The sequence below is a fragment of the Cyanistes caeruleus genome, chromosome 4 (genome assembly GCF_971803275.1).
Source record: "Cyanistes caeruleus chromosome 4, bCyaCae1.hap1.1, whole genome shotgun sequence".
Classification (NCBI taxonomy): domain Eukaryota; kingdom Metazoa; phylum Chordata; class Aves; order Passeriformes; family Paridae; genus Cyanistes; species Cyanistes caeruleus.
In genome coordinates this window covers 35,723,556-35,750,583 of record NC_141704.1, presented here as the reverse complement: position 1 = coordinate 35,750,583, position 27,028 = coordinate 35,723,556, and the positions used below count along the sequence as shown (strand labels likewise).

Genomic DNA, 27,028 nt, shown 5'->3' with positions numbered 1-27,028 from the left:
GATTATAACTGGAAAGAAACAGGACTTATTATATTTATAGCTCTGGGGCCATGTAAATCAACAGAAGCAGCTTCAGTGATTCCTGTGGACTTTGGATCACCTCCTTCACACTTCTGTGCATTGCAGCTTCCCTCTTAATTGTGCACAAATTGCTCCTGCTGCTGCTTGTGCATATAACTCACAGGACAAAAACACAGGGAGAAAACAATGTTTTTTAAGCCATTGTGAAGCTATCTAAATGAACCTGGAAGAAAAATCTGATGCCTGAGTAACCTGCATTTTACTCCAGGCTTCCATTCAATGTCTTGACTGCTGACTACTCCCTTTCAGTCTTCTGTTAAGCCTTCCTACCCACCCCATCACTTCTGTCATGAGAACTTCATAAGCCCAGAACACCTGCGGAAAGCTCTAGTTTCTGTGATGTAGAGAGTTCTGTATAAAATTTCATTCTTATCTGCAAAACAATAAATGAAAATAGATAGGCTCTTGGCTTGAGCCCTGATCTGTCTATATTCTAGATCCACAACTTCCTGCTAGGCATGTTGAAAGCAAAATATTCTATAATGAAGGTCATTAAACATAGGATATCCCAATATCATATTTCATAGGTCTGACATTAGACTTTGTAGATTAATACTTTTAAAAAATGTACCTTATTGATAAATATTGATATTGAAATCTTGACCCAATTAAGTCATAGCTCTATCACTGGAAATGGGTTTAAGGGGGTACAAAACTCACCATTAAGGTAACTGATATTGAAGGGATAGTATACAGGCTAGCTTACAACTGAGAAGCTGAAATTACATTTTTATTATTATTTTGATGGTACAGCATATATAAGGATAGGATAGATGGATTATTCTATTAGTTGCTTGGGGGTCATTTATGTCTCTGCTTTTTGTGGAGAAAAATTTTCTGTGGGAGAACCATTAAAGACTCAAACAATTTTTTTCTGTACATATTAATAATCTGAAAAATTGGATTGTAATAAATTAGCAAAGTTAACAAGAACACAAAGATGTTATCAACACCAGAAAATTCCAAAGTGGCCTTGAAATGAGCAGAATGATAACAGGTGAAATTTAGGTATAAGTAAGGTACAGTGATGCATTCTGGAAAAAAATCCTCTAGAATTCTTTGTGTACATTGCTGAGCCCTGGCTCAGAGAGAACTGCCCACACAAAGCTATATGAAATTTCTGCTCTTTACATAGTGACAGAAGAAGAGAAGAAACAAATGTGTTCTTCAAACAGATATTTTGGGCAAATTAAAGGGAATGACAAAGGTATCTCTACTCATTTTTCATGTCCTGAGGGTCACGATGGTCCAGACTAGCTGAATTACATACTGGAATAAATGTGGAACTGCTCTGAATATGACACCTAGGAAGGCCTCCAAAGACCTTCTTACTGGCATAGTTAGTTTCCATAGCATTTGACTGAGTGGTATCTGAGCAGGGACTGAAAGGAGAAATACGCAAACTATGGGGCCAGAAGACATGATATGTTAAATTGATCCTGATGCAGTTTACACTAGTACAGCCTGTGCCTGTGGAGTACCAGCTGTGCTGCAAAGGGCAATAATGGAATCCCAAGGCTGTTTCTCCATAGTACCACAGTAATGTCAACATCCTTCATTTATTTTTAAAACCTGTCTCAGATGCCTTTTCCTTACTTTTCAGGGAAGGGTTGATTCCCATCATAGACAGTCTTCTTTATGCGCACACCGAACTTTGCTTGGGTCTTCATCTAGGATGAAGATGTTCGGCTTCTAGATCAAAAAGAATACTATGATTTGCACTGTTAGATTGAAGGGCCCAACAGGATAGGAGACTATTTTTGCCATTAATGCTTGTCAGCTAGAGGATTGGAACAAGGAAGTATGAAGTGAAAAATAAAGCTTGATGAGGGTTAGGTGGGCTTCACTACTTCAAACTGTATACATGGAAAATAGTAGGTCATCCATATTCAGTGGAAGTAAGCTCAGATGTGAGTTTGCATTTCTGGAGGCGCAGGCACAGACTGACATCCTAGGTAAGGAAAGTAATTAGGCCAAAGGTTTCATTTACACTCTTAAGTCAGGTCTTAAAAAGCAGTTTGCAGTGTGTTTTTTTACAATCAGACCCGCTGCTTTGTCAGAACTGAGCGTGTTAGCATTAGCTTCCCTTCTCTTTAGCCTGTGAATTTGAGTCTCTGTTGAATGACAAAAGAATAAAAACAAAATGGCAATGTTTGTGTTCTTATACAGAGCTGGCAAACTCAAATGAAAATAGTCACTGCAGGTCAGTATCTTTCAGCTGAGTATGAGCTCAGGCCAGAGAGATATTTCTCACACTGGGAATTTTTAATAACAACTTAAAAACTGCTAATTTTGAACGGTCCAGATCAAGTGTCCTCCAGGGCACACAGCACTAGAAACAGTCCTAGGTCTTTCCATTCTCACTGAGAAGGTTTGGCCAATGATGTTTTCTGGTAGCACAGAAGAGGCAGCAGTGCTGCACCACTGCACTTACTCTCTGGATAGATCAGAAGTTGCATCATTAAGGTGAAAGCCAGTTTCCAGCAGCAGCTATTTTCAAACTGAGAGGACATGCAAGTTAAAGTATTCTGCAAAGTCTCTGAAACACAAATATATCACCTTGCCTCATTCTTTAAAACCAGTCTTGTAAATAATCCCCTAAAATCTCAGCCTCCTGTGCACAAATCAGACGCAGGACAATACATGAGGCTGCTCCTTTGCTGATGAGCTCAGCAGGTTTTTGTGAGCCTGATGTGTTCCCTAACACAAAAATAAAGACTTGGCTGTGTTTGGGAGGAGGAAATTTGCTAATGAATATGTAGCAACACATCTTTGTAGCTACTTTGCTGCATGTTTTTGAGCAACATATCTAATAAATTAGGATCAATTCAGACTGCTTTCCTCAATCCATTGCAAGATGATGGACCCCACTTGCACTTCACTTTCCACTGCAGTAGAATCATGAAATTAGTTTTCCAGGAGCTGAGCTAAGAAAATAAATAATCAAATGAAAATAAACTGTATTGGAGAATTAGCTCTGGTTAATTGAATTCTTAGAACTAATTTGAGCTCAAATAATTTTTGCTGTTAAACAAGCTTTATGGATAAAATTTATTTCAACGCAATTATTTGGGCAGAAAAGTCCAACAGCAAAAATCAAAGCACACCATCAATTTCCCAAATACAAAGAACCAGCTTTCTTAAAGTAACTCAGTGTTTCCTTCATGAGGTCTCCACTTATCTAACTGTAAACTGGGGTTCTTGAATTTTTTAATTAATGTTTTAAGTTTATTCCTGAGGCAGGTCCCTCAGTGTGTATTTAGAAGCTTAGCTGAAGGCTTTTCCTCCTCTTTAATCTACTTTTTAGATATGATAGAATTTTATTTTTTCTATTAATGAGCAAGATTAAGTAGATTATTCTAATTAGCAGGTAACTTTGCTGTGTTTTGTTTTTAAAACAGACGGTACTTTGGTGAGAAAATTGGGCTGTACTTTGCCTGGTTAGGCTGGTACACAGGGATGCTCTTCCCAGCTGCCTTCATTGGATTGTTTGTCTTTTTGTATGGAGTCACCACTTTGAACCACTGCCAAGTCAGGTAATGTGGGAACTTTTATAAAGAAGTTGCAGCTGTGGGTTATTATGAATAATTTAAGAGATCTTCCCACAAGCTGTTAATTATTTTATTTTGAACTGTTGAATGAACAGCCAAGAAAAGATTGCTTAGTTGTCATAAGATGTGGTATGGTAACAAACTTCCCATGTTTTATGCTCCTGAATTGGGATGAAAGGAAATGCTTCTGCCCAGTTCCAGTTGCTAATGGTGCTGGCAAGTCAGAAAAAAGTAGGGAAAAAGTAGACTCCTTCATTACTCTTCAAGAGGCCAGCACAAGAGTGGGGAATTTTCACTCTACATAAGGCCTTTCCCAAAGATCCACCACAGAGAAGCATTCCTCAGGTGAAGAGAATACTGGACCTTCTCCTGAGTGATGCATCTCTAAGTTTTTGGGCACTTAAGTCACAAGAATAACTTTGTCTGAAGTTACCTTCATCCTCCTCCTAGAAAAGGTCACTGTGACTCAAGGAGAAGCTGGAAATGGTGAAGAGATACTGCTAGGTTGTCCCTGGAGAACTGCACTCTACAATTATGACTGCAAACTCTGTAGTCTTAGACAGTCAACAAATATTAATTATGCACATGCAGTTATGAACATCTTGGCTTAGGTTACAGACCAGTTTTGTTCAATATGTAAATGAATATTAGCAAAGCCTATCTATCAATCCAGACAGATTGTCGTGCAGATTGTTGTAGTTAAGAAGCTATTAATTTTCATCTTCTCTATTTTTCCAGTAAAGAAGTCTGCCAAGCTACAGATATCATTATGTGTCCTATATGTGATAAATACTGCCCCTTCATGAGGTTGTCAGACAGCTGCATTTATGCCAAGGTATGTTTTAGGCTATGCAAATAGATGATTCCTGGTAAAACCGTGAATTTTGCCTTTTGAATTTGTCCTTAGTGAGCTTGGGTAGATAAAGTCTTGAAGGGACAGATCAAGTTCAGCCAACATTAACCCTGTTGTTCACCAATACTTAGTTTGAGTTGTAAAACACTTGAATGCAATCTGCACTTGGAGATTCAGGAGTCTCAGAGGTCGTGCCCTCGAGCTGTGTGTCGTGGTGTCCTGGACATCAGCCTTTATCTCCTCACCCATCCTCTCTACGTGGCTCCATAAAATTAATGCTTTGGGTCTGAAATGATGCTAACAGCTGGTGTTGGCAGGGGTCAGTCCCAGGCCAGGCTGTCAAACAGTCCTGCAAATTCACAGGTGGATTTCATGTATCAAGAGAAGGATATTCAGGATTGTCAGCTAAACTCATGATCACATTAATTTTCATAAGTGGAAATAGAAAATAAAGGCTTATTATCACAAATTGATAATTTTAATATCTCTCTCAGGTAACCCACCTTTTTGACAATGGAGCCACTGTCTTTTTTGCTGTTTTCATGGCAGTGTGGGGTAAGTTTTCATTTTGATATTTTAATCGCACCATCTTTTTCTTAAAGAATGTGATGCAACATAGGCCTTTTTGTTTTCCAGCACACTTTTTTTCTGATACTAAGAAAAAAATATAGGCTTGAGACTTTTCTGTTTCTGAAAAAGGAAGATGGAATTAGTTGAATTAGTTTTTATTTGATAATAAATTTTATATATATTTTATATATATTTATACATATAGATATAAATATTTGATAATAATTTTAATTAAAACAAAACTGTGAATGCAGTTACGTTGTTTATAGATATATATAATTCTGTGGGATTTCTAACCATTTTTAAATCCATTGGTACTAAGGCCTTCTCACTATTACTGCTCAGGGCTTCTCCTAGCTTAGGGCAGCTCAGTTTAGTGTCAGTATTGAAATGAGGTAATGTAGTTTTTCCCCACCTTGCAGAAAGGCAGTAAAACTTAAATCTATGTAAGCTGGTTGCAGTTAAAGCCAAACACCAATGAAATAAATAAAATATTTCACTGAATGTCAAATTGATCTGAGTGTGGTCTAACTGTTGCCATGGAGGCTGAATTTTGCCCATAGAAATGTTCTATTTTTGGGTCAACTCTTTTTCCTACTATGTCATGTAGGCAGAATTGAAGGCAAGAGGAATCAGTAATTTCTGGCACCACAAAGATTATTTCAAACAACCCTAAACACACACAGCTCTTAGCTGCTACCAAGCCATTCTGAGAGAAGGTTAACGTAGAAAATGGCTCAACAAGGTGATTCAAAAACAGCATCCAAGTCCTTGAGCTATCCGGATTTAGTCATTGTTCTCCTGTTCTTACTCACACATCTCCAGCTGCTTTGGAAAGGTGTCCAAGTAATTCTTATATTCTTAATTTTAAACTGCAAATCTCTTTACTGAACCACAAGAAATACCCAGGAAGTGACATGAGAGACAGCAGGACAACAGAGATTAGCCTGTCTACCTCAATTCCTATCTCCAAAACTCCAGTTTTGTCTTAGTTAACCAATTAAATTAGGTGATACACCAATCAAACCTATTTATTCCATTTCATGTAATATTGACAATATTAAAATATTATAAATCCCATTTAAGAAAAATCCACAAATCACACAAATTTTTTGTTTCTTTTTGATACCTCATCTTTGTTTTAGAGCTACAGAGAGCTAAGAATCGACAAAAATTTCTATGCCTTAAAGATTACTTTTAGATGCTTACTCAATTTTTCCAAACTCTTTCTCCATGTATTCACTGAAGTTGAGAATTTCCAAGACAAGGACATCTCTATTTCCAAGACAGGAAATGGAGCTAGGAAAACTGATGGGTTAACATTGCTGAACATTTATGGCAGCGTTCCTAACTGCTGGTGAGCACGTCTTTGGAGTGCAGAGTTTTCCACCAGTGCTTTTGTTCCTCCTTAACAATAACAGTGCTTTCAGAAAACAGCTGTGCTCACAGCACGGCTTCTGTGTCTTAGTTTAGATCCAGGGCTGTAGGAAAAGCAGCTCTAGATAAGGGGAGTCCCACACAGAGGTGGCTGTGCCCAGTCCTGCCTTGTGGTTGCTGCCTTTGAGGAGGCTGAGGAGGCTGAACACGGCTGCCTACAACATGTACACCCTCCCTCTTCCCTCTCTTTAGCTGGAAGGAGCCACATCTCATTCTGGTTAGCCTCTCCTTCCTCCCCTTCCTTCAGCATCACTGTCAGACTCCCAGACCCCGTTCCCTCTGGGAATCTCCACACCAGCCTGCCAGGACTGAGCAGTGCACTGCCCACCCATGCATCTACAGCACCTAAGTCCACAGTGAGATAAGAAAAAAATACAAATAGAAGATGCCTCTGGATGATTTGGCTACTGGAGAAGAGACTATAGGGCAGCAGCTGGGGTGAGAGCTCTCCCCATCACTTTTTTTGGCTTACTGTGATTGTGAGCTGACTGCCAAGAGGGACAGAGGGGCAGCACCAGCAAGAGCTCTGAGTGTAGGGTTTGGTTTGGGGAATGGAGCAATCCTCTGACTCTGCACAAACCATACTTCCTTAAAGAAGGATTTGCAGAGAAACAGTGATATTGTGGAGATATTTTCCATGCAGATTGGCTAAAGCAACATCAAATAGGGGAAGTCATACTTTCCAGGGATTTTCTGGTACTGTATTTAGGAGTTGGCTTACTGCCTGTGTTAAATGGGTTTTCAGTCTGCAGTAGGCCTATTGGCAGCTGCAGGCATTGCCATCATTGCAGTAAATCATAGAGGAAGAGAAAAATCAATGATAGCAGTTGGATTGTGGAAATGTTTCTTCTGTCAGCATGAAACAACTGGCAAACACATAAAATATTGGCTGTGAAAAGTTCAGCCTTCCAGATGATCCAGTTTGACAGACACTGACATATTTAATAATTATGGCAATTCTTTCATAAGAAGAGAACAAAAGCAAAACCAAAAAAAGGCAGCTAGAACTGTGTTACAACTTTTGCCAGAAAAAAAAATAATTAACAGATCTAAACCACTAGACAAAGACAGAAAATGAGAGAAAGATGTTAATTCAAAAAAATGTTGACATTTAAAGTGAAGGGAAAAGTAATTCTCATTAAAGAAATCTAGGTAAATTTGGCACTCAGTTGTCTTAAGTATGTTTCAGTAAAGCCAGATGGAATTGTAGATTTTACTTTTCCAGTTGAGGAACTGGGGAAACCTATTGCAAAGCTGTTACTGCCAAGATGTTTCCTGAAGCTCTATAGCAAAATTCTGTAACTGTTCAATAGGGAAGTCCAGCAATTTATCATTTCTAAAGCTGTGCTGAAGACAGGATAGGCTTAAAGAGAGAAACAGTAGTTTCTCTCTCTCTGTGCACATCTTTGGGGGACCAAGGGATGCAAGAAAAATCCTTTTTGAAATTTCTTCCTGTGTAGCATGTTTCCTTTGATAAAAGAAGTAGCTTTAGAACACTCGCTGAAAGGCAAAACTGGGAGGAGGAAAAAAAGGACTGGCATGAAGAACTCAACACTTTTTTCAAGCAATAAGGAATGCCAACATAAAACAATTTTTCTGTATGTATCTGTTAGTCTAATAAAAAAAAATTACTTTCCTACAATTCTTGCCTCTAGCATAAAACATTGACATTGATCTGCTCTCTGAGGAAACAGAATTTAAGGATGTTCTTCAGCAACACTGCTGGTATATAGAATATATTCTAGGAGTCAGGATGGATATATTAAATGGTGCTCTGAAATACAATAGAGAGAGGATTTCTGAGAGAAGGTCAGGGTAAAGCTATTTCCAACAAGAGGCCATTTGCATTACGAGATAAGATCACAACTTGCTGCAAAAGCATCTGAGGAAATGATGTTAAGACAGCTTTTTGTACAAGTGGATATTGAGGACCCAGCTGCAAGGTTGAGTTCTGAAGCAGGACAAACATAATATAGGAGAAGATCTGTGAGCTAAGGCAAATGAGAAATGCAAAATTCCAAGCAGGAATTTTTGAGAAAACTCAACATCTGGTTTACACAAATGGGAAAACACACAAGTGGGAAAATACAACTCTGTCCTATTGAATGTCAAAGTCAAAAAAGAATGCTGAAGTTTGTATAGGATATTTGTAGCTGAAATTCAAATTAGAAAATAAGCCGAGAAATTTGAAAAGGCTGTACTTTTAGAAGACCTCAGCAGCACAGTAAATCAATCAAAGATGGTTATTTATAGCACATTTTAAAATATCTAGCGAGGGAAAACTGTATACTGACCTGAATAGAGGGAGAAAAGTGTAACACAGTGAAAGCTTAAACAGCACTGTACAGAACATCATATTTTCTACTTAACTATTAGAAAATAACTTTCTAAAGAAGCTTCAGGAACTTCACATACTCTGACAGGTGCTAAATGTGCTAAACATAGTATGTATAAATTCCTCACTCCAGGTGTGGGAAAAACAAGAAAGAAAAGAAGTATTGTTCAACAAAGACATATCTGAGAGGTTCAGGGCTGGGACTCAAACATCTACTGGAGTTCTGCTACCAGCAGCTTTTTGAATGGGAACAAAGTGGTAGAAATCAATCAGGCTTCTTTCTCCTAGGTTTCCAAACAGTGCAGGACTACATGTTTAGCTTGAACAAAATAATTCAATATGAGCTGATAGGAGAGAAGCAGTTCTACCAGGAAAAAAAAACAAGGAATGAACCATGGTGTGGTTCAGCAGCAGTGGAGCCTCATTAGCACTTACTAGTTTTGCTGATCACAACCAATCATACTGCAATTATTACAAACATTTATAGAAACATTGTTTCTATATGACTCTCTATTAGACTAAAATCAAAGTGGTTGTTTCTTGGTGTAACATAATTCCAGCTTCCAGAAAAATAATTACATGATATATGAAAATGTCTTCAAACAAAATATCTGCTTCCTTACATGTGATTTTGATACCTTACCTTGTCTGCTTGTAGTGTTCATTTCCTCAGCACACTTTCCCTGCACTGGCTAGTACAATAAAACATAATTCTTAGTATCTAAAAATTAACTTTTGCCAAACTGATGGCAATACTTAATATCAGGTCCCATTTTTATCAATATGCTGCAGTAGGGCAAACAGACCTTTATGGAGATGCTTTTATGACTGAAATATACTGCCAGACTATTGTGACACAGCTGATACTGTGCTAGCTCATGAACAAAGAGGTTTATGTTCTCTATTTATCAATCTGCTTCTTCTCAGTGAGCAATAAAGGAAAGAGATAAACTTCACAGTGGGAGTGGAAGCCTGCCCATTGATTTGTGTTAGCTTTAGGTAGTTTCTACATTGTTTACACAAAATAAATGTCTAAAACCCCTGTAACTTTAACCAGTCTGAGTATTAATCTTTGGATTATGAGTTTATTATGTTTTTACTGTTCTCCTGATTGCTCTTTCCATCAAAAAATGGAAACACAGTTGTCACATTAAAGGGGGGATTTCCTCAAATCCTTTTTATTTGATTGGTCTGTCAGTGCTCCAATAAAGCCAATACCTCTGTGTCTGAGCACTGTCAATGTCCTGTTATCAGGTAGCACTCTCATACCACTGTCCTGGTGACTCTCCACTGAGCTGCTCTCTGGGTCAGAGGATGGTTTGACTGACTCATTCAGAGACACACACCAACAGCAGAAAAAAGACACCTCTCAGGTCATCACACTTTTATTCAAGTGTGTTTCCCACTGCTGGCAACTGCCAGTGCCCTTGAAGGAGTCACACCAACAGTTTAGGGGACAACATTCTTTATTAATATACACATTGTGAGTGGAAATTGTGACAGGTGAAAGTTCAAAGATTGACAGTGACAGTAGCTGACTGCAAAAAATGTATTCAAAGCAATATCCAGACAAGCTCTAATCATCAATCAAACCTAGCTCAAGATCATTCAGCAAGAACAGAGTACAGTTATTACCCAGCTCCTTGGGAAGAGGAGACAAGTTCAACCCATCCCCTGACCCCAGAAGTTATGATGGAGTCTTCTCTAACTTTTCCCCATTCTTAGCTTACTTTTATACTCTTTGTTTACATTGAGGTGGAGCTTGAGTGGCTCTAGTGATACACACCTTTGTTATTGATAGGTGTAAAATTCTCTCACTTCTCCCTTAAAGAAATGAAATATGGAGTTCATGCCCAGTGAGGGGGGCAGGTGACTTTGGGATGGAGGTGTGTGTTAATATTACAGTTAGGTTTCAATGAACCCAGTTCATCCAGGGACAACGATTTCACCACAGTTGCTGGCTCAGCAACAAGACACCTTCTCCTATCTCCCCTGGTTGCTATGTGTTTATCAGCTGCAAAGTGCCACCAAAGTTCCCCTCCCTGCAAAGTTTACATGAAAGCCTGATCTCTGTGTCTCCATTCTGCTCCACCCTCCATTCCATTCCATTCCATTCCCCTTAGCACATACTTAAATTTGCAGATTGGCTATATGGGTAGTCATGGTGGAATAGGCTTCAGGCATGCCACCCGCATTCCATCCAGGGAGCAGCGACTGTATTTAAATTCCCTGTAATTCCCATACTGTTCAAACTTCTGTTCAGGATATGAACATAACCTCCTTGCTTTCTCTAATTTTACTCCCAGTCATCTTCCCATGGCAGTCATGAGCAGGCCTGTTACTCCATCTTGAACTCTGTCAATAAGGGCTGTACTACACAGTTTTTTAATACCACACACCCTTTATGAACTTGTAATAAAGAATTGGATGAATAAAAATTCGAAAGAAAAGGTTTAAATAAAGTATATGTGATTGTAAATGATGAAAATATGGAATGAGAAATCCTCCTCCAAGTCGAGGCAGGATTTCTCTTCCAAAGCAACAGATTGCAGCCAAGCACCCAGATAACAATCGCAAGCAGGCACATCAGCCCAGAAAGAATGGGCAGGACACGGGCCATCAAACGAACAAAAGAACGGGCCCGGACGAGATATCGCCGAGCCCGAGCATCTCCGCCCTGACCACCTGTGCTAGAGAAATGGAGAAACTAGACAAAGGAAGAGGAGCCAGCCGAGATAGCCATCGGCTCCAGGATGGGTGCCACCACTCCACCCTAAAGGCCCGGACCAAAATGATATCAAAAAGACATCCTGGACCTCTTTACATATGAGGAGCCTCTGCCCAACGTCTATTGACTCTATTCTCCAGTGCCAGGAAATCTATTCTTCGAACAATCAAGAACCTCTTAGCAAAGGGTGCCTGCTTGGAATTTGGCCTCGGGACACAAACTTCCTATAAAAACCCAGGCCAAAGGACTCTCAGGCGTGGATTTGGGAGCATCTATACCTTGCGTATAGACCCTGTCCACCCAGCGCTGCGCTGCTTATTTTATTGTGGTTTTTTCTCTTTGTTCGAATTTATTATTGTTTGATAATAAATTTTCTCTTTTATATAACCCGAAATTGCCTTTGCATTTATAACAGATTGGTGCCGTGACTCGGATAAGAGAAATTGCAGGAGAATCTCGCTACCCAGGACGGGTACCCCCGCTGATTTTAGCGGCCTGGTGAGCCGAGAACCTCCGCAGCACATTCCTATATCCGAACCAAATTTAGGCTAAGGAAAAACCACAATAAAAAGGGAGAAAGGATCCAGAGAGCTCGGGAAGGCAAGGAGCCTTCGAGAAAGCCGCGGCTTGGTAGCTCGTAAAAAGTCATCTGTGCACGAAGACACCCTCGCAGGAAAATAGCTGTAAGTATTGTGAGGTTGAGCTGGTGATTGGGCGATTGTGTGAGACGTGATCTGATCACGAAGCGAGTGCGGACTTCAAGGTCGCGGTTCCATCCTCCCGCGAGGGAATTGGCCGGCCAAGAAGGAAGCGATTCGGTGTGAGAAAGGTCTCTCTTTACACGATTGTAAAAACCTGGGACGAAGGAGGTCCTGGGGGACCGATCACAGGAGGCTGAAAGGGGAAGAGGACGTCCTGTCGAGCTCGGGAATTAGTAAACCCTTTCAGTCAGCGGGCCTAGGCAAAGGTCCAAGAGAGAATCGAAGTGCTGAATACAAGAGACTCCAGTACAGCTAACTGCGAGGTGAGTATTAGCAAAGACTTTGATTCATCTGGTAAAGGCGGAACGAACACAACGCAAGAAAGGTAAGATATTTTTCAATATGAGACAAAGAAAAAGTAAGATGCAGAAAAAGGGTAATGAAAAGGGTCCCTCTGAGAGAGAGAAGGGATCACTAGACATCCCACCGGAAAGTCCCTTGGGATGGATGTTAAAATATTGGGAAAATTGCCCTGAGAGAAAAAAAAGAAATCTAAGGCAAAAATGATCTGGTATTGTGCCGAGGTCTGGGGAGGGCAAGAACTGAGAAACCACCTCACTTAGCCTGTGGTGGGCACATTTGAAAGGTGGACGTGTAACGAGTATATTTGCGAAGTATAGAGCAGAGAAAAAGTAAGCTACAAAGGAAGAGCACAGGGAAAAATCCCTCCAATCCGGAGGAGAGATCACCAGACATCCCGCTGGAAAGTCCCTTGAAGTAAATGTTAAAACACTGGGAAGATTGTCCCCTGAGGAAAGGGAAATCGAAAGAAAAATTAATACATTATTGTATAGAAGTTTGGGGAAGACAGGAGTTGAGAAGTCACCTTACTTAGCCAGTGTTAGGCACATCTGAAAAAATAGACCTGTAATAAGTTGTTCTCCTATGTGGAGAACAAGGACCCCTCGGACCCCGAGGAGAAGGAATATGCTAAGCTCTGGTTAAACGCCAGGGTAGAGCTGTTCCCAATGAAACAAAAAGAAAAACGTGAGTCAAAAACTGAATCTTGGGAACCCCTTGACCACTTACCTCCCCCGTACCATGGACTGGCTGGGCCGTCGTCCCCAGATCAAGTGGTGCCTTCAGCACCTTCGGGCCCCCGAGACCAACCCACTGAGATGCATGTGTCTCAAGCGGGAGACTCGGTGCTGGCAGCGATGCCAGCAGCCCTTCCCCTTTCCCCGCCTGCAAACACCGTAACCACAGGAGTCTCTTCAGAGGTTTCTCCGGCACAAGGCTGGGGACAGCTCTATCCGTCCTTGCCGGTCCGGCCGCCACAGCCGAGACCCTCACACTTAACTGAAGGGGTCCCTACCGGTAACCGGGTGGCAGGGGAGTTCCCACAATCAACAAAAAGGAAAACCCCCACAAACCTCAGTTCCCCTCCTGCAAGTAGAACTCGTTTGAAAGCAAAAATGATGGGCGAGGAGGGGGGGGAGAGAGTAGTGAGAATGAGCACCGGTTGTTCCCTCTCAGGGAAGTACCGACAGCCCCGGGAGTGATTGGATTTGTGAATGTTCCCCTTAACTCCGGGGATGTGCGAGCGTTTAAAAAGGAGATGGGGCGATTGTTAGACGATCCTTTGGTGTGGCTGAAAAGCTGGATAACTTTTTAAGAAGTAGTATTTACACATACGATGATCTTATGGCCATCCTGAGATCGCCTGTTTAATCAAGAGGAAAGAGAAATGATTAAACAAGCCGGTATCAGAGACTGGGACCGACGCAGTCCACAGGGGACACCAAGTGACCAGAAATGGCCTAGCGTGAGCCCGAGCTGGAATGCCCAGGGAGGAGGGCAGGCAGAGCATGGTGGATTTAAGAAACATGATTGTTCAGGGAATAAGAGAGGCAGTTCCCCGAGGTCAAAACATTAGTAAAGTGTTCGGGGAATGCCAAGGGAGGGAGAAATCGCCCACGGAATGAGTAGAGAGGTTACGGCGAAGTTTTCAGATCTACTCTGGAACTGACCCGAACTCTCCCGTGGGGGAGGTCTTACTAAAAACACAATTTGTTGCCAAATCCTGAGAAGACATTAGGAGGAAATTAGAAAATATTGACAGGTAACAAGATAAAAGCCTCCAAGAGCTTCTGAGGGAAGCTCAAAAAGTATATATGAGAAGGGAGGATGAAAAACAGAGATTGTAAGCTAAGGTTTTGGTAGCTGCGGTCAAAGAAGTCCAAAAGCAAGAACAAACACAAGGTAAGTTTAAAACACTACCTAGAAAACAGAAAAGCACTCACAAGGCAGCCCCTACCCCACAGAGAGAGCTCCCCAAATGTTACTACTGTAAGAAAGTAAGACACATTCAGCAGGATTGCAGGCAAAGAAAAAAAAAAAAAAAAAAAAAAAAAAAAAAAAAAAAAAAAAAAAAATGAAAAGATTTTTCAAGAAGATTAGGGCTGTCAGGGGCTCTTTAATTTGGGGACAAGAACATCCAAGGAGCCCTTGATAAAATTAAAAGTGAATCCCCAATGGCAGGAAGTAAGCTTTTTAGTGGACACTGGAACAGAGAGGTACTCTGCAGAAATTGCCAGAGGGGTGTGTGACAAGCAAAGAAAAAGTTTTTGTAATTAGAATCAAGGGGGATCCTTTCAAAGTATCTGTAATAGAGATGTAAGAATAGAATCGGAAAATAAAATTTGTTTAAGAAATTTATTGCTTGTAGAAAAAGCAGATTATAATTTATTAAGAAGAGACATGATTGTTGCATTAAGAATTAATATCGTTGTTAAAAACTCTGAATTAGTAGTAAAAATATTCAAACTGACTCCCAAAGACGAAGAAGAAATTAACCCTAGAGTGTGGCACTCAAAAGGAGAAATAGGGAAATTAGATATCAAGCCTATTAAAATAGAAAACGAGGACCCTGAAGACCCTATAAGGATCAAACAATATCCCATCCCGATGGGAGGGAGAAGGGGATTAAAACAAGTAATTGACGACCTCCTTAAAGGGGTACCCTGAAACCCTGTATGTCTCAGCATAACACCCCCATCCTGGCTGTAAGAAAAACAGATAGCAGTTTACGATTAGTTCAGGACCTCAGAGCTGTAAATGTTAGAACCCGAACCAGATTCCTGGTGGTGGCCAGTCCTTACACTTTACTGAACAGGCTCTCACCTAAAGATGTATGGTATAGTGTAATCGATTTAAAAGATGCTTTTGAACTTGCCCTGTAGATGAAAAGAGTAGAAATTTCTTCGCCTTTCAGTGGGAGGACCCGGACACAAACCGAAAGCAACAGCTGAGATGGACGGTCCTCCCACAGGGGTTTGTAGAATCCCCAAATCTGTTCGGACAGGCTCTGGAACAACTACTCACCCAATTCATTCCAGAGGAGGGGACAAAATTATTACAATATGTAGATGACTTGTTAATTGCCGGAACGACGGAAGAAAAGGTGAAGAAAAGCACGATTTCTTTACTGAATTTCTTGAGACAGAAGGAGTTAAAAGTATCTAAATCCAAATTGCAATTCACAGAGCCCGAAGTAAAATACCTTGGTCATTAGATATCTCAAGGGAAAAAGAAATTAGACCCTGAGAGAGTAGCAGGGATTCTTGCACTCCCTGCCCCAAAAACAAAAAAGACAGATAAGACAATTTTTGGGGCTCCTGGGATATTGCAAACAATGAATTGAAGGATTTAGTGAAAAAGTAAAATTTCTGTATGAAAGGTTAAACACTGATAAGTTGAAATAGACTGAGCAAGATGAATTTAATTTTCAGAAATTAAAGGATGCACTCATAACTGCCCCCGTACTAACTTTACCGGATACCAATAAGAATTTCAATTATTCGTAGATGTGAATAGACAAGCAGCACAAAGAGTTCTGACCCAAGAGTGGGCAGAAAAAAGAAGCCCATAAGGTTTCTCTCAAAATTTTTAGACCCGGTTAGTTGGGGTTGGCCTACTTGTTTGCAAGCAATTGTGACAGTGGATTTATTAGTAAGAAAAAAAAAAAAAAAAAAAAAAAAAAAAAAAAAAAAAAAAAAAAAAAAAAAAAAAAAAAAAGGGTAACTTTCGGAGCTCCCTTGATAGTCTACATGATGTAAGAAATATCTTACAACAAAAAGCAGAAAAGTGGTTGACTGATTTGAGGCTTCTGAAATATAAAGCCATCTTAATCAGCTCGCCTGGTTTAGAATTAAGAACCACTACTGTGCAGAATCCTGCGCAGTTCCTGTTTGGAGAACCAACAGAGAAACTATTACACAATTGCATTGAAACTGTGTAATTGCAAACTAAAGTTAGACCAGATTTAGAAAATCAGGAGTTAGAAAGAAGAGAAAAGTAGTTTATAGATGGATCCTCAAAAGTTGTTGAGAGAAAAAGAAAGTCAGGATATGCTATAGTGAATGGCATATCAGAAAGCATTGTGAAATCAGGCCCCCTGAAAGCAAGCTGGTCTGCACAAGCTTGCGAGCTTTATGCTCTCCTGAGAGCCCTCCAGGGGTTAAAAGGAAAGAGGGGGATCATCTATACAAATTCGCGGTATGCTTTTAAAGTAGTACATACTTTTAAGAAAATTTGAGAAAAAGAAGTCTGATAAATACGAAAAGAAAAGAGTTAATCCATAGGGAAATCATTCGACAAATTCTACAGGCTGTCAGAGAACCAAAAGAAATATCAGTTGTCCATGTAAAAAGACACCAAACGGGATGGCAGTTCCACACCCGAGGTAACAACCTGGCAGACAAAAAGGCAAAACGAGCGGCTTTGTTAACCAATCTGCAGAAAAAAGGACTGATTCCCCAAAGCACAACACTGGGATTTGCCATACACCAAATGCAGCCTGGGGATAAAGTCCTGATCAAAGCTTAGAAAGAGCTCCCCCTCAACCCTCACTGGGAAGGACCGTTTCTCGTCCTCCTGACCACAGACACAGCTGTCCGGACTGCAGAAAGGGGCTGGACACACTCACCTCGAGTGAAAAAAAGTAACAGATTACAACTCCTCCGAGTGGAAAGTCACCACACCTCCGAGAGAGCTGAAAATCAAACGCCGGCGTCATCACAAATGACAAGTGACGACCAGATAAGTTGTATTAATCCTGATTGTAATTGTTTTCCATTTATCCACTTCGAGTGTGCTTATTGTAAACAGATTTGAGTAGCCCACTGTTTAAGAGGGTACAAACCTAAAGGATTGTGCACAAAGTGTCTAGAGAAAGAACAGGAGGAGACTAGCCGTTTCTTAACACTTGCCACCCGGGCGGGGTCCTTGGAACTAAACTCTCCTGAGTGGTTCCTATTGTTCCAAAAGGGGTTAAGAAGCCAGTTAGATTCCAAAGCCAAGGCTTTAGAAATCGAGGGCCGAAAAACAATTAAAGTTTAAAGTACTGTGTAGGACAGACCCAACTAAATCGTCTCGGTGAGCTACTTTCAAAAAAAAAAAAAAAAAAAAAAAGGGCACGCCTTAAGGACTACCAGGGCCCCTGAAGACAGTCCCTGCTGCCGAGAAGATGGTAATCCCCGCCGTATGTTCCTATACGGGCGAAGGGCAAGGCAGAGGGATGCAATGGTGGGGAATCCTGATAGTCCTGAGTCTAGCCGTGTGCTTGGCCGAGGGAATGAGTCCCGAGGTACCTCCAGGGGGAGAGTCCCTGGAGAAGTGTGAGCAGTGTCAGACTGCCACAGAAACCGGACGAAAGATTGACTGTCCTCCAGAACTGCAAAAGGGGATGTGTTTTTCCAACAGCACTCAGTATAAGATCTGTAAATTAAAGGGGGAGGTCTGATGTTACCACTCAGAGGCAAGTTTTAAAGACGGGCAGTTTCAAACTCCTGAAAGACAAAAGATCAAAACTACCCACTTCAGGTACAAGAGAGAAGTGGGAGGGATTCCTCCGATTTCAATTTATAGTCAATGTAATAAGACCATCTAGATCAGAAGAAAAAGACAATCCACCTTTGTAGCATATTTCAAAGTCAATCCTATGTTACAATAAAGCGAACTTGAAAACGTGTATTATAAGTGGAAAAATGTATTAAGAAGATAGAAATTTAAAACATGAAACAAAAGCTTCCTTCAATAATGAACCAATAATTTTAGATTTGTTAAAAAGTGAAGTTAACCGGGTATGTTTACAATTTGACCAAGTATTCTGTTTCTCCAGAGATAAAGACGAGTTAAATCCTAAAAGCAAAATATCAGACTGAGAGAAAAGTGAATGTGGTTAATCTCACACTCATCCCTCTGTAAGATTGAATAAAATAATACGAATTTTTAATGTAGTCAAATTATTAGGTGGGGGACTGTAATAAAGAATTGGATGAATAAAAATTCGAAAGAAAAGGTTTAAATAAAGTATATGTGATTGTAAATGATGAAAATATGGAATGAGAAATCCTCCTCCAAGTCGAGGCAGGATTTCTCTTCCAAAGCAACAGATTGCAGCCAAGCACCCAGATAACAATCGCAAGCAGGCACATCAGCCCAGAAAGAATGGGCAGGACACGGGCCATCAAACGAACAAAAGAACGGGCCCGGACGAGATATCGCCGAGCCCGAGCATCTCCGCCCTGACCACCTGTGCTAGAGAAATGGAGAAACTAGACAAAGGAAGAGGAGCCAGCCGAGATAGCCATCGGCTCCAGGATGGGTGCCACCACTCCACCCTAAAGGCCCGGACCAAAATGATATCAAAAAGACATCCTGGACCTCTTTACATATGAGGAGCCTCTGCCCAACGTCTATTGACTCTATTCTCCAGTGCCAGGAAATCTATTCTTCGAACAATCAAGAACCTCTTAGCAAAGGGTGCCTGCTTGGAATTTGGCCTCGGGACACAAACTTCCTATAAAAACCCAGGCCAAAGGACTCTCAGGCGTGGATTTGGGAGCATCTATACCTTGCGTATAGACCCTGTCCACCCAGCGCTGCGCTGCTTATTTTATTGTGGTTTTTTCTCTTTGTTCGAATTTATTATTGTTTGATAATAAATTTTCTCTTTTATATAACCCGAAATTGCCTTTGCATTTATAACAAACTCACATAGTATAAAAAAAAAAAGGTGTAAACCAGAGGTTCCCATTTCCCCAGTAGTACTCCACAGATTTTCAAATGCACTGGACTGGGCTTCCTCTGGGTGATGGTTTCTGTGTAACATGAATGGTATTCAAAGAAGCAAAGTTACTCCTTTATGTGCAATGGCCCCAAGAAACCTTTAGCTTCATCAGAAATCTGCTTTATCTAGCAGTGATGACTCACAGGAACAATTTTGTTCTTTGAGAGCCCTCCCTTGGTTGGTTAGAAATTAAACATTCTCATTTAGCACTAAATGAAATCTCTAAAGCCTCAATCATACTTGAAGCAAGCAAGCTAATCCTTAGAAAGCAACGCTTTTTGAAAGCAGCTTTGATCATCAGCATGATTTGCTGTTCAAAGGAACCCATTTATGCAAAAACTTAAAATAATGTAACAGCTTCATTCAACAGTTTGTGATAGTCATTAACATTTTCTTGACTTAAAAACAATTTTGCATCTCTTTTTCTACTTGTTCTAGCCACTGTTTTTCTGGAATTTTGGAAAAGAAGGCGAGCAGTAATTGCTTATGATTGGGACTTGATAGACTGGGAAGAAGAAGAGGTTTGTATAAAAACATGTACTCCTTAATCTTTAATACAAAACTATTTGGTTGAAAATGTAAGGTTTTATTTTGCATTTATTTCAGTTCATTTTTTAAATCTTTATAAACTATGAAATAAGCATTTTTCTCCTCAGATGTTTCCTTTGGAATGTAAAGAAACCTTCTCCAGGCAAATTTGTTGTCTTTTTTTCACACTTTTGCAAATCTAAATTAATTTGAGAGATTTCGGGGAGAAATGCACTGTGGGAGAAATGAAATTTTGAAAGCTGGAAATTCTTGACAACCCAGGGTACCGTGAATTTTGGCAAATGAGCTTTTATCTGTTCTTTTAGTTTGTCACTGAGAGTATTGATGGAAAGAAAGTCTTGTGAGCCTTGTACCAGCTTCTGAACATTCAGACACTGGTCATCTGAGAGAGAAAGCTTAATTCCTTCTGTGTTGGTAGAGGAAATCCCCTTAGGGAAGAAAGTAAACTGCAGAAAATATCCTTAATCTTTTCCTCTGGTGGTCACCAGAAAGAAACAACATGCTCTTGGGACTGAGAACTCAGGTCTAAATAGAACTAGAAGGTTTTATTATGCAGGAGAAAAGCAAGATTCAGTGTGTGTTGAAGAAAAAGTGCTCCTCAAGTGGGATTTGGACATATGGTGTCTACAAATCTACTCTCCTTACTCTACAGAAGCTGTAGGAGTGATGGTAAGAGGCTGCTGTGGTGGTCTGAGTGAAGTTGAACCTCTACATTGCTGTTTCGGTGGAATATTTTCTTTTTTATCAATCTTGTCTGACTTCTGAGTTATGGGATTTTTGCCTGTATGAGGCAAAGTAGTTCAATGAGGCCATGAAATAGTGGAATTGCTGATAGGATTTTTTTTTTAAATGCTTAATTACTAAGGAAATAATCCAAGAATGTAGCATGAAATAACTTGCACAACTGGAAATCAATCTCTTTATAACAGTTATCTGTGCACGTATGCAGTCAGCTCTGGGTGATACCTCAGGCCTGTCTTCATATATATAGGAAATACTCTAATACTGATTCAGCTCTTCTGAGATTAGCAAACTGCTCTTGCCAATGCTGGCAAGCCACAAAGGGATTGAGATAGTCCTGCCTGAGGTTCACACAGTGGTCAGGATGGGCCTGCAGGGATCATGTCTTCTCATGGCTAGTTGCAAAAACTGCTGTTGATGCTGACAGATAAGAAAAAGCTGTACCAAATTGCAATTTCCAAGTGACAATTATGCCTTCCTCTGAGTCTCTGGAATGAGAAGGAGCCTTTAAACTAATAAAACACAAAAGTAAGTACAGTATGGGATCCTCTTTATGTTTTCCCCAGGAAGCCTGGTCTTGCAGATGTTTATAGTTTGGGATGTTATATATCTTCATCTTTCACCATTTAACCTACCTGGATTTGGGATTATGCTGATTTATTAAGCCATCCATCTGAATCTTCTATGATCAGTTCATTTACAAATATTGAATTTCCTGGTAAGGTTGATCTTAAGCGACAGTTCGCTTTTTTTTTTTTTTCAAATAAGATATAGTTTTATTCTTTTGGCAGATTATTTCAGTTTGGCCTGCAGGATGATATTTGCATGTTGGTAATTTTTAAAGGATACATGTTGATGTCAGCTGATCTTTTATTCTCACACCAGAGTTTTTCCAGTAAGCTGTGTCAACAAGACCTCTCAGGAGGATTGTACCTGTTCCAGAGCTATTCAGTGTACCTCCTTACAGTTCCAGAGGGAATCTTACAAGTCTCTACAACAGGAGTAGAAGTTTTTTCAGAAGCAGTGTGCCAAATTGTACCTTTCTCAAATTAGAGAACTCAGCAAGCTGCCTCTTGAAGATTTGTGTGTCCAGCAATTAGAACGTCAGTGGCTTGTTGGCATTTGAGGCATCACTTCCTCCTTTATTCAGCATTCAGCAGGATCCAAAGAGTAGGAGCTGATTGCCTCCCAGAGGGATCTTCCCTGAAGATCTACAGCCCCCAGTGCCCATACTACAGCACAGCTCAAGGGTGTCTCTGTTTCAGGGTCAGCCCAATGGGCCACTGCCACCTCTGCTGGAGTATCTAATGCTGCACTTTTCCATTGGAACTGCACTTTCCCCTGCAGAAGACACAATGTGGAAGGAGGTGCTCCAGATGAAGCAGTGTGGAGATCATTTCCCTGCTCTGGTTCAAAGCCCACCTCTTCACTTTGCCAATATCTTTGCCTGCAAACCACAGTCTTTGCTTGGAGGCTTACTTCTGGGAATATTATACTTGTACTGGTCATTCAAATTTTCAATCTACAAATTCTTTTTCTACATCAGGGCTATAGAGGACAATATGCTTGGGCTCAGTAGGAGGGACTATTTCAATAACTTACCTGTTGAAGGATTAAAAAATTCTTGAGAAAAAAAAGGAGATATTTTGCAAAGAAATTTAGAGTAGCTCTTCTAGAGCACAAATGCCTGGTCTAAGACAATTCACATTAATCCATATTTCGTACTCCAGAAATCAATTTGGTTTCTCTTATGAAAAGGTTGGAATTATCCATGTGCGAGAAATAGGAAGGAAAACAGTCTGTTTTATGTAGATTGGAAAATATTCATCCTGTGGAGTTTCATTGGGAAGTTGTATGACAGTGTGAAGTCAATGAGAATTTTGACTCCATAAGGTGAAAATTTTTCCCCTAAAAGTGCTACTTTCTAATAAAATCACTGCTAATTAAATTTCCTCTCTGCTTTCCATTCAGTTATCACTAGTCAAAATCATCTGATTGATTGTATTAGTTATTTCGGACATCGATTAAACAGTTCTAATTACCATTTTGAATCTCAAGCTTTTGATAATGAAGATATGTGTCCAGGCTTTGCTTGCTTTAATTTTCATTGTCAAATTGAAAAATAAGGTTTTTTTACAGAGCAAAATTTATTAATTCCTAGCAACAATACACTGAAAAGACACCATCTATAAGGCTTCCTATCTCTTTGTTATCACCTTCCTGTTCTAAATGAAGAGACAAATAAAAGAAACAATGAAGACGATGGAAAGAAGAATTGCACTTATTCAGATATGCAACCTTGTGAATTCCTCACCACTTTAGATTCTCATCCAGGAAAGGCATACAACAACCCCTGCAATGTTCAGGCCTCTCAGTCTGGGGATATGAACTGAGTGTGTTTTGGCACTTTCAGCCCTACATATCTGGATTTCCTGTTCATATAAACCAGGTGAAAGGTGGGAGACACAAAGAGCAACTGCATCTTGGGTGGAAACCAACTGCATGCTGGTCCTGGCTTCCTCCCAGATGAAATCCTGCCTTCTGCTGCTATTTGTAGCATATTTTTTCTTTTTCTTCTGCATTACCTTCTTTGTATCATTAACCTCAGCCAGACACAATACAGTTTAGTTGCCCAAGCATTGCGGAGTATCATTAAACAGGTACAAAGTGTCATGCCAGATTTCCAATTTTTTTTGAGAATATCTGTAAAAATACCATTTGCATTATTTGCATCAACTGGAGATCATAGGACATGTGGATATGATAAAAACTTCCCTACACCACAGACTGTTAAAGATAATCAAACCTTGGCTCAGAGAGGGATGCAGAGAAGTAAACCTTTCTTGTCCATGACAAGCCAGCTGGCAGAGCCCTTGAACAATCTGCAGGGTGAAATTCTCAGGAACCTTGCTTCACTGCTATTACACTCTGTACTTTTTCATGCCCCTGGGCACACAGGAATACTACTTACATTGTTCCTTTTGCCAGATTGTGGTCTGCTCAACTTCTTTTGGCCCTGATGCGACAGGAACAGCCTGAGCGAAATAGAATAAGAGCAAGGTATTACCCTGCCTCCACAGAAACATATTTCACCTTTTTGTATAGTTGATGTAGGGCTGGTTCCCTCAAGCACATTTTTAGTTACAGAGGCATTGCAGCTAGGCATACATGCCACTTCATTTGTTTTTATAACTTGTTACCAGGTTACTTTGGAAATTAACTATGTTGAGAAAGCCTCTTCGAAGCTTGGAAGAAGGAGAATAAGATGTGACTTCTTTCCACCCCTCCCCCAAACCCCCTCTTCAGGGGAATTCTGAAAAAAGCATGTAGGCTTTTAGGATATCTCACCTTTAGTCACATTCTGAAGACTTGTGTGAGCAGTTAACATTCACCTATTTCAATGCAGTCATTTGAGGTCTGGGCATTTCCAGCTTTAGTCAGAGTTCAGTCACATGCAGCTGAAGGGCTGGAAGCGACTGTAAGTTAGTCCTTGTCTGCTCCCTTGTAGGCAGCTGTACCATGGACCAGCTCTCCAGAATACAGTAGAGTACTACAAACAGTGCTTTAATATCTGCCAACATTTGTGAGAGTCCTTTCTCCCAGCCTGGTGCTTTAGCTTGCCTCTGACAGTGTCCTGGATGCCAGACTGGAAGGAGGTGGCACAGGACACGTGGCTCTTGGTGAACGTCTGCATGTCAGGGTGGCAGGGTAGCACTACTGCAGGTGTCACCTGCACCAAGGGTGAACCCTGTCTTCTGGCAATGCTGTGAACAGATGCCACCAAATCTCTCCCAAGTAATTCCCAGGTTTCATTTCACAAGAGGGTTTTTAATGGCAAAGCAGCCTTTGATATTTCTGTTGCTGAAAGTTGTTCCTGCTAGTAATATTGTCTGAGTTAAGATGTAACTGAGCGGTATTAGATGGCATGGGTTGTTCTTCAAATGCTGAGAAGCCTTTTCTGGTAATGGAAATGTAACCAAATGCCTAACAAACAGCAATTAGGTTTGGAAAAAGGAGGTTTGGTTGTTAGGGTGTTTGTTTTTTTTGCTTAGTTGTAAATTTCCAGTATCAATAGGATAATTACAAACTGAAAAATTCCTTGGTATCACCTTAAAACAATTTGTCTTGCAGCCACATAATTTTGAAAGAGCATTATTTAGAGGAATAGCTAATTGGGGATTTTACTAAATACTTTCAGTACTTACTTTTATGGGTACAGTGATTTATTCTAGTTCTCGTGAAGGAGACCTGATTTCCCAGCTCAGCTTTTATAGTAGCTGTGCCAGCTGCTGAATTCAAAGATGTAATTCCTCAAAACAGTGATCTGATAAAAGATCTGAAGTTTCCTACAGAGTTTTTCCTAGCTGTGCTGTATGTGAACTTTATCTGTCTGCTCTTTAGGAGGAAATACGTCCGCAGTTCGAAGCCAAATACTCCAAGAAAGAACGAATGAACCCCATATCTGGGAAGCCAGAGCCTTATCAAGCATTTGCAGATAAATGCAGCAGACTCATCGTTTCTGCATCTGGAATATTTTTTATGGTTTGAGCATTTTTACTTATTTAATAGTTGAAAAAGAACAAAATATCATTATCTCTGCTAGTAGAGTAGGTAAATATTGGGTATGACTGCTTGAAAGTGAAATAAGCTCTATGCATGTGGAAAATCTATATAGCAAATCACCCGAGTTTCTGTCAAGTCCTACAGTGGTTCACTCTTCACTGAGTCTCACAGATAGCTAATCCCTTCCTTCAAGGCTACACCTGTGGCGCTGTATGTAGTGACACATGCCAGAAGAGCGACACTATCACATCCAGGCACCAACTTCAGTTGACTGAATTAGCTCACTGGTAGCCTTCCCTGTGTAGAGAGTGCAGAGCAATGGGGAAAGTTGCCATAGGAGAAGCAGTTGTTCTTTGTAAGCTTCATAGAGAACCTAAATAAGATGCCTAGGGTGTTTAATGATGTTAATACAACCTAGTTTCACAGTGTACTGAAGAGATGCAGAGAGTTCATATTCCTAGTGCAGTTGAAAAAGAGAAACCAATGTTCCTTGACTAAAATGATGCATTTATACCCTTTACAAAGTGCAAAACTAAAAGGAGTAGCAAAATCTTTCCTAACAGAGAGCTTCTGCAGAAACACCCCCATCCTCTTAATTTCAGTGGAGCAGTAGTGGGCTGTTATTCACATGACAACAGGCGTGGTAGTGCTGGTCTTGAAAACACAGTGCTGGTCTGGAATCAGCAGACTGCCACAGAATTTACCAGGGCTTTTCCAGGAGACAAGAAAATGATAGATGAGTACAGCCTCAAGAGCTGTGGAGAGCCAGGTAGGTGAGTAACACAGCAATAGGGCAGAGGACAGTAAGAAACTGATGGCTTCAAAATTGTCCAAGACATCTAGGTCAAGAAAGGCAAGAGCATTATTGAGATGAACTGTGCTCTGGTACATCAGGTGGATGGACACCGTGACTCAGCCCTTGAGGACACATACTCTGGACTGCAGTCTCTGCTCAGAATTGATACTACAGCTCTCATATTTTGTGTATTTTCCTTTTTTTTTTTCTTGAAGGGTGGCAGTATTTTACCCTATGCAAACTCAGTCATTAATCTTAGACTAGTGACACATCTTACTCAAAGTGCCAGAGGGAGTAGCCTTGCTCTAAATTGCATGCACCGCAAATTACTGTTCCCATAACAGCCCTTGAAATAGGACAAAAATTATTTTCAATGAAATTAGATTTATTGTTAGCATAACATAGGCTTCCAGCAAGTCAGAAAAACTCCACTTTTTTGACTGTTTAGATAAGAATATTCTTTTTAATTACACCTATAACGGGAGATATATACACTTACCCAACTTCAAGTTCTCAAAATTTGTCAGCATAGACTCTCCCAGTGTACTAAATAATACAGCTCAACTGTTGCTTAAGGAACATCAAGTGACTGAGCAACCTGGCTCAGCTGCAGCATAGCTTCTTATTCTGTCACGTTTGCTGAAAGTTTCATCACAGAAGAAATCACAAGGGCAATTGAACTGGTTACCTTCTCCCGACAGAAACTTTCCAGAACTGTGGGAAGAAACAGCCAGCTAGGCTAGCTTGGCAGGGCTGTTTTTGAGGCAGTGCTTACAAATGGAGATATCTGTGGGAAGCATGAAGCCCATCAAAGCACAAAATCCATCCCTAGTATGATACCATCAAGCTGCAACATCAGCTTGAGACTACCCTTTGCACATCATGTACAGATAAGGAGAATTTCTAATTCCCAGAAGCGGCGATACTGTTTCCCATATTAATGCTAAGGAAGCGGACCATTTTCAAGAAAATGTTTAAAACTAAAAATTAT

The 27,028-nt window shown here is 40.4% G+C and overlaps 1 protein-coding gene across 6 annotated transcripts in view; it reads left to right on the top strand.

Annotated features, from left to right (window-relative positions):
• The window catches only part of ANO4 (anoctamin 4), a 177,982-nt gene that overhangs the window by 123,768 nt on the left and 27,186 nt on the right, over nt 1-27,028 (top strand). For all 6 annotated transcript variants that reach the window (XM_086885809.1, XM_086885810.1, XM_086885808.1 and 3 more), the window contains 5 exons: nt 3,483-3,617; nt 4,371-4,467; nt 4,980-5,040; nt 19,827-19,909; nt 25,080-25,220. In XM_086885809.1, the coding sequence (XP_086741935.1) occupies nt 3,483-3,617; nt 4,371-4,467; nt 4,980-5,040; nt 19,827-19,909; nt 25,080-25,220 (517 nt within the window). The remainder of the gene's footprint in view (nt 1-3,482; nt 3,618-4,370; nt 4,468-4,979; nt 5,041-19,826; nt 19,910-25,079; nt 25,221-27,028) is intronic.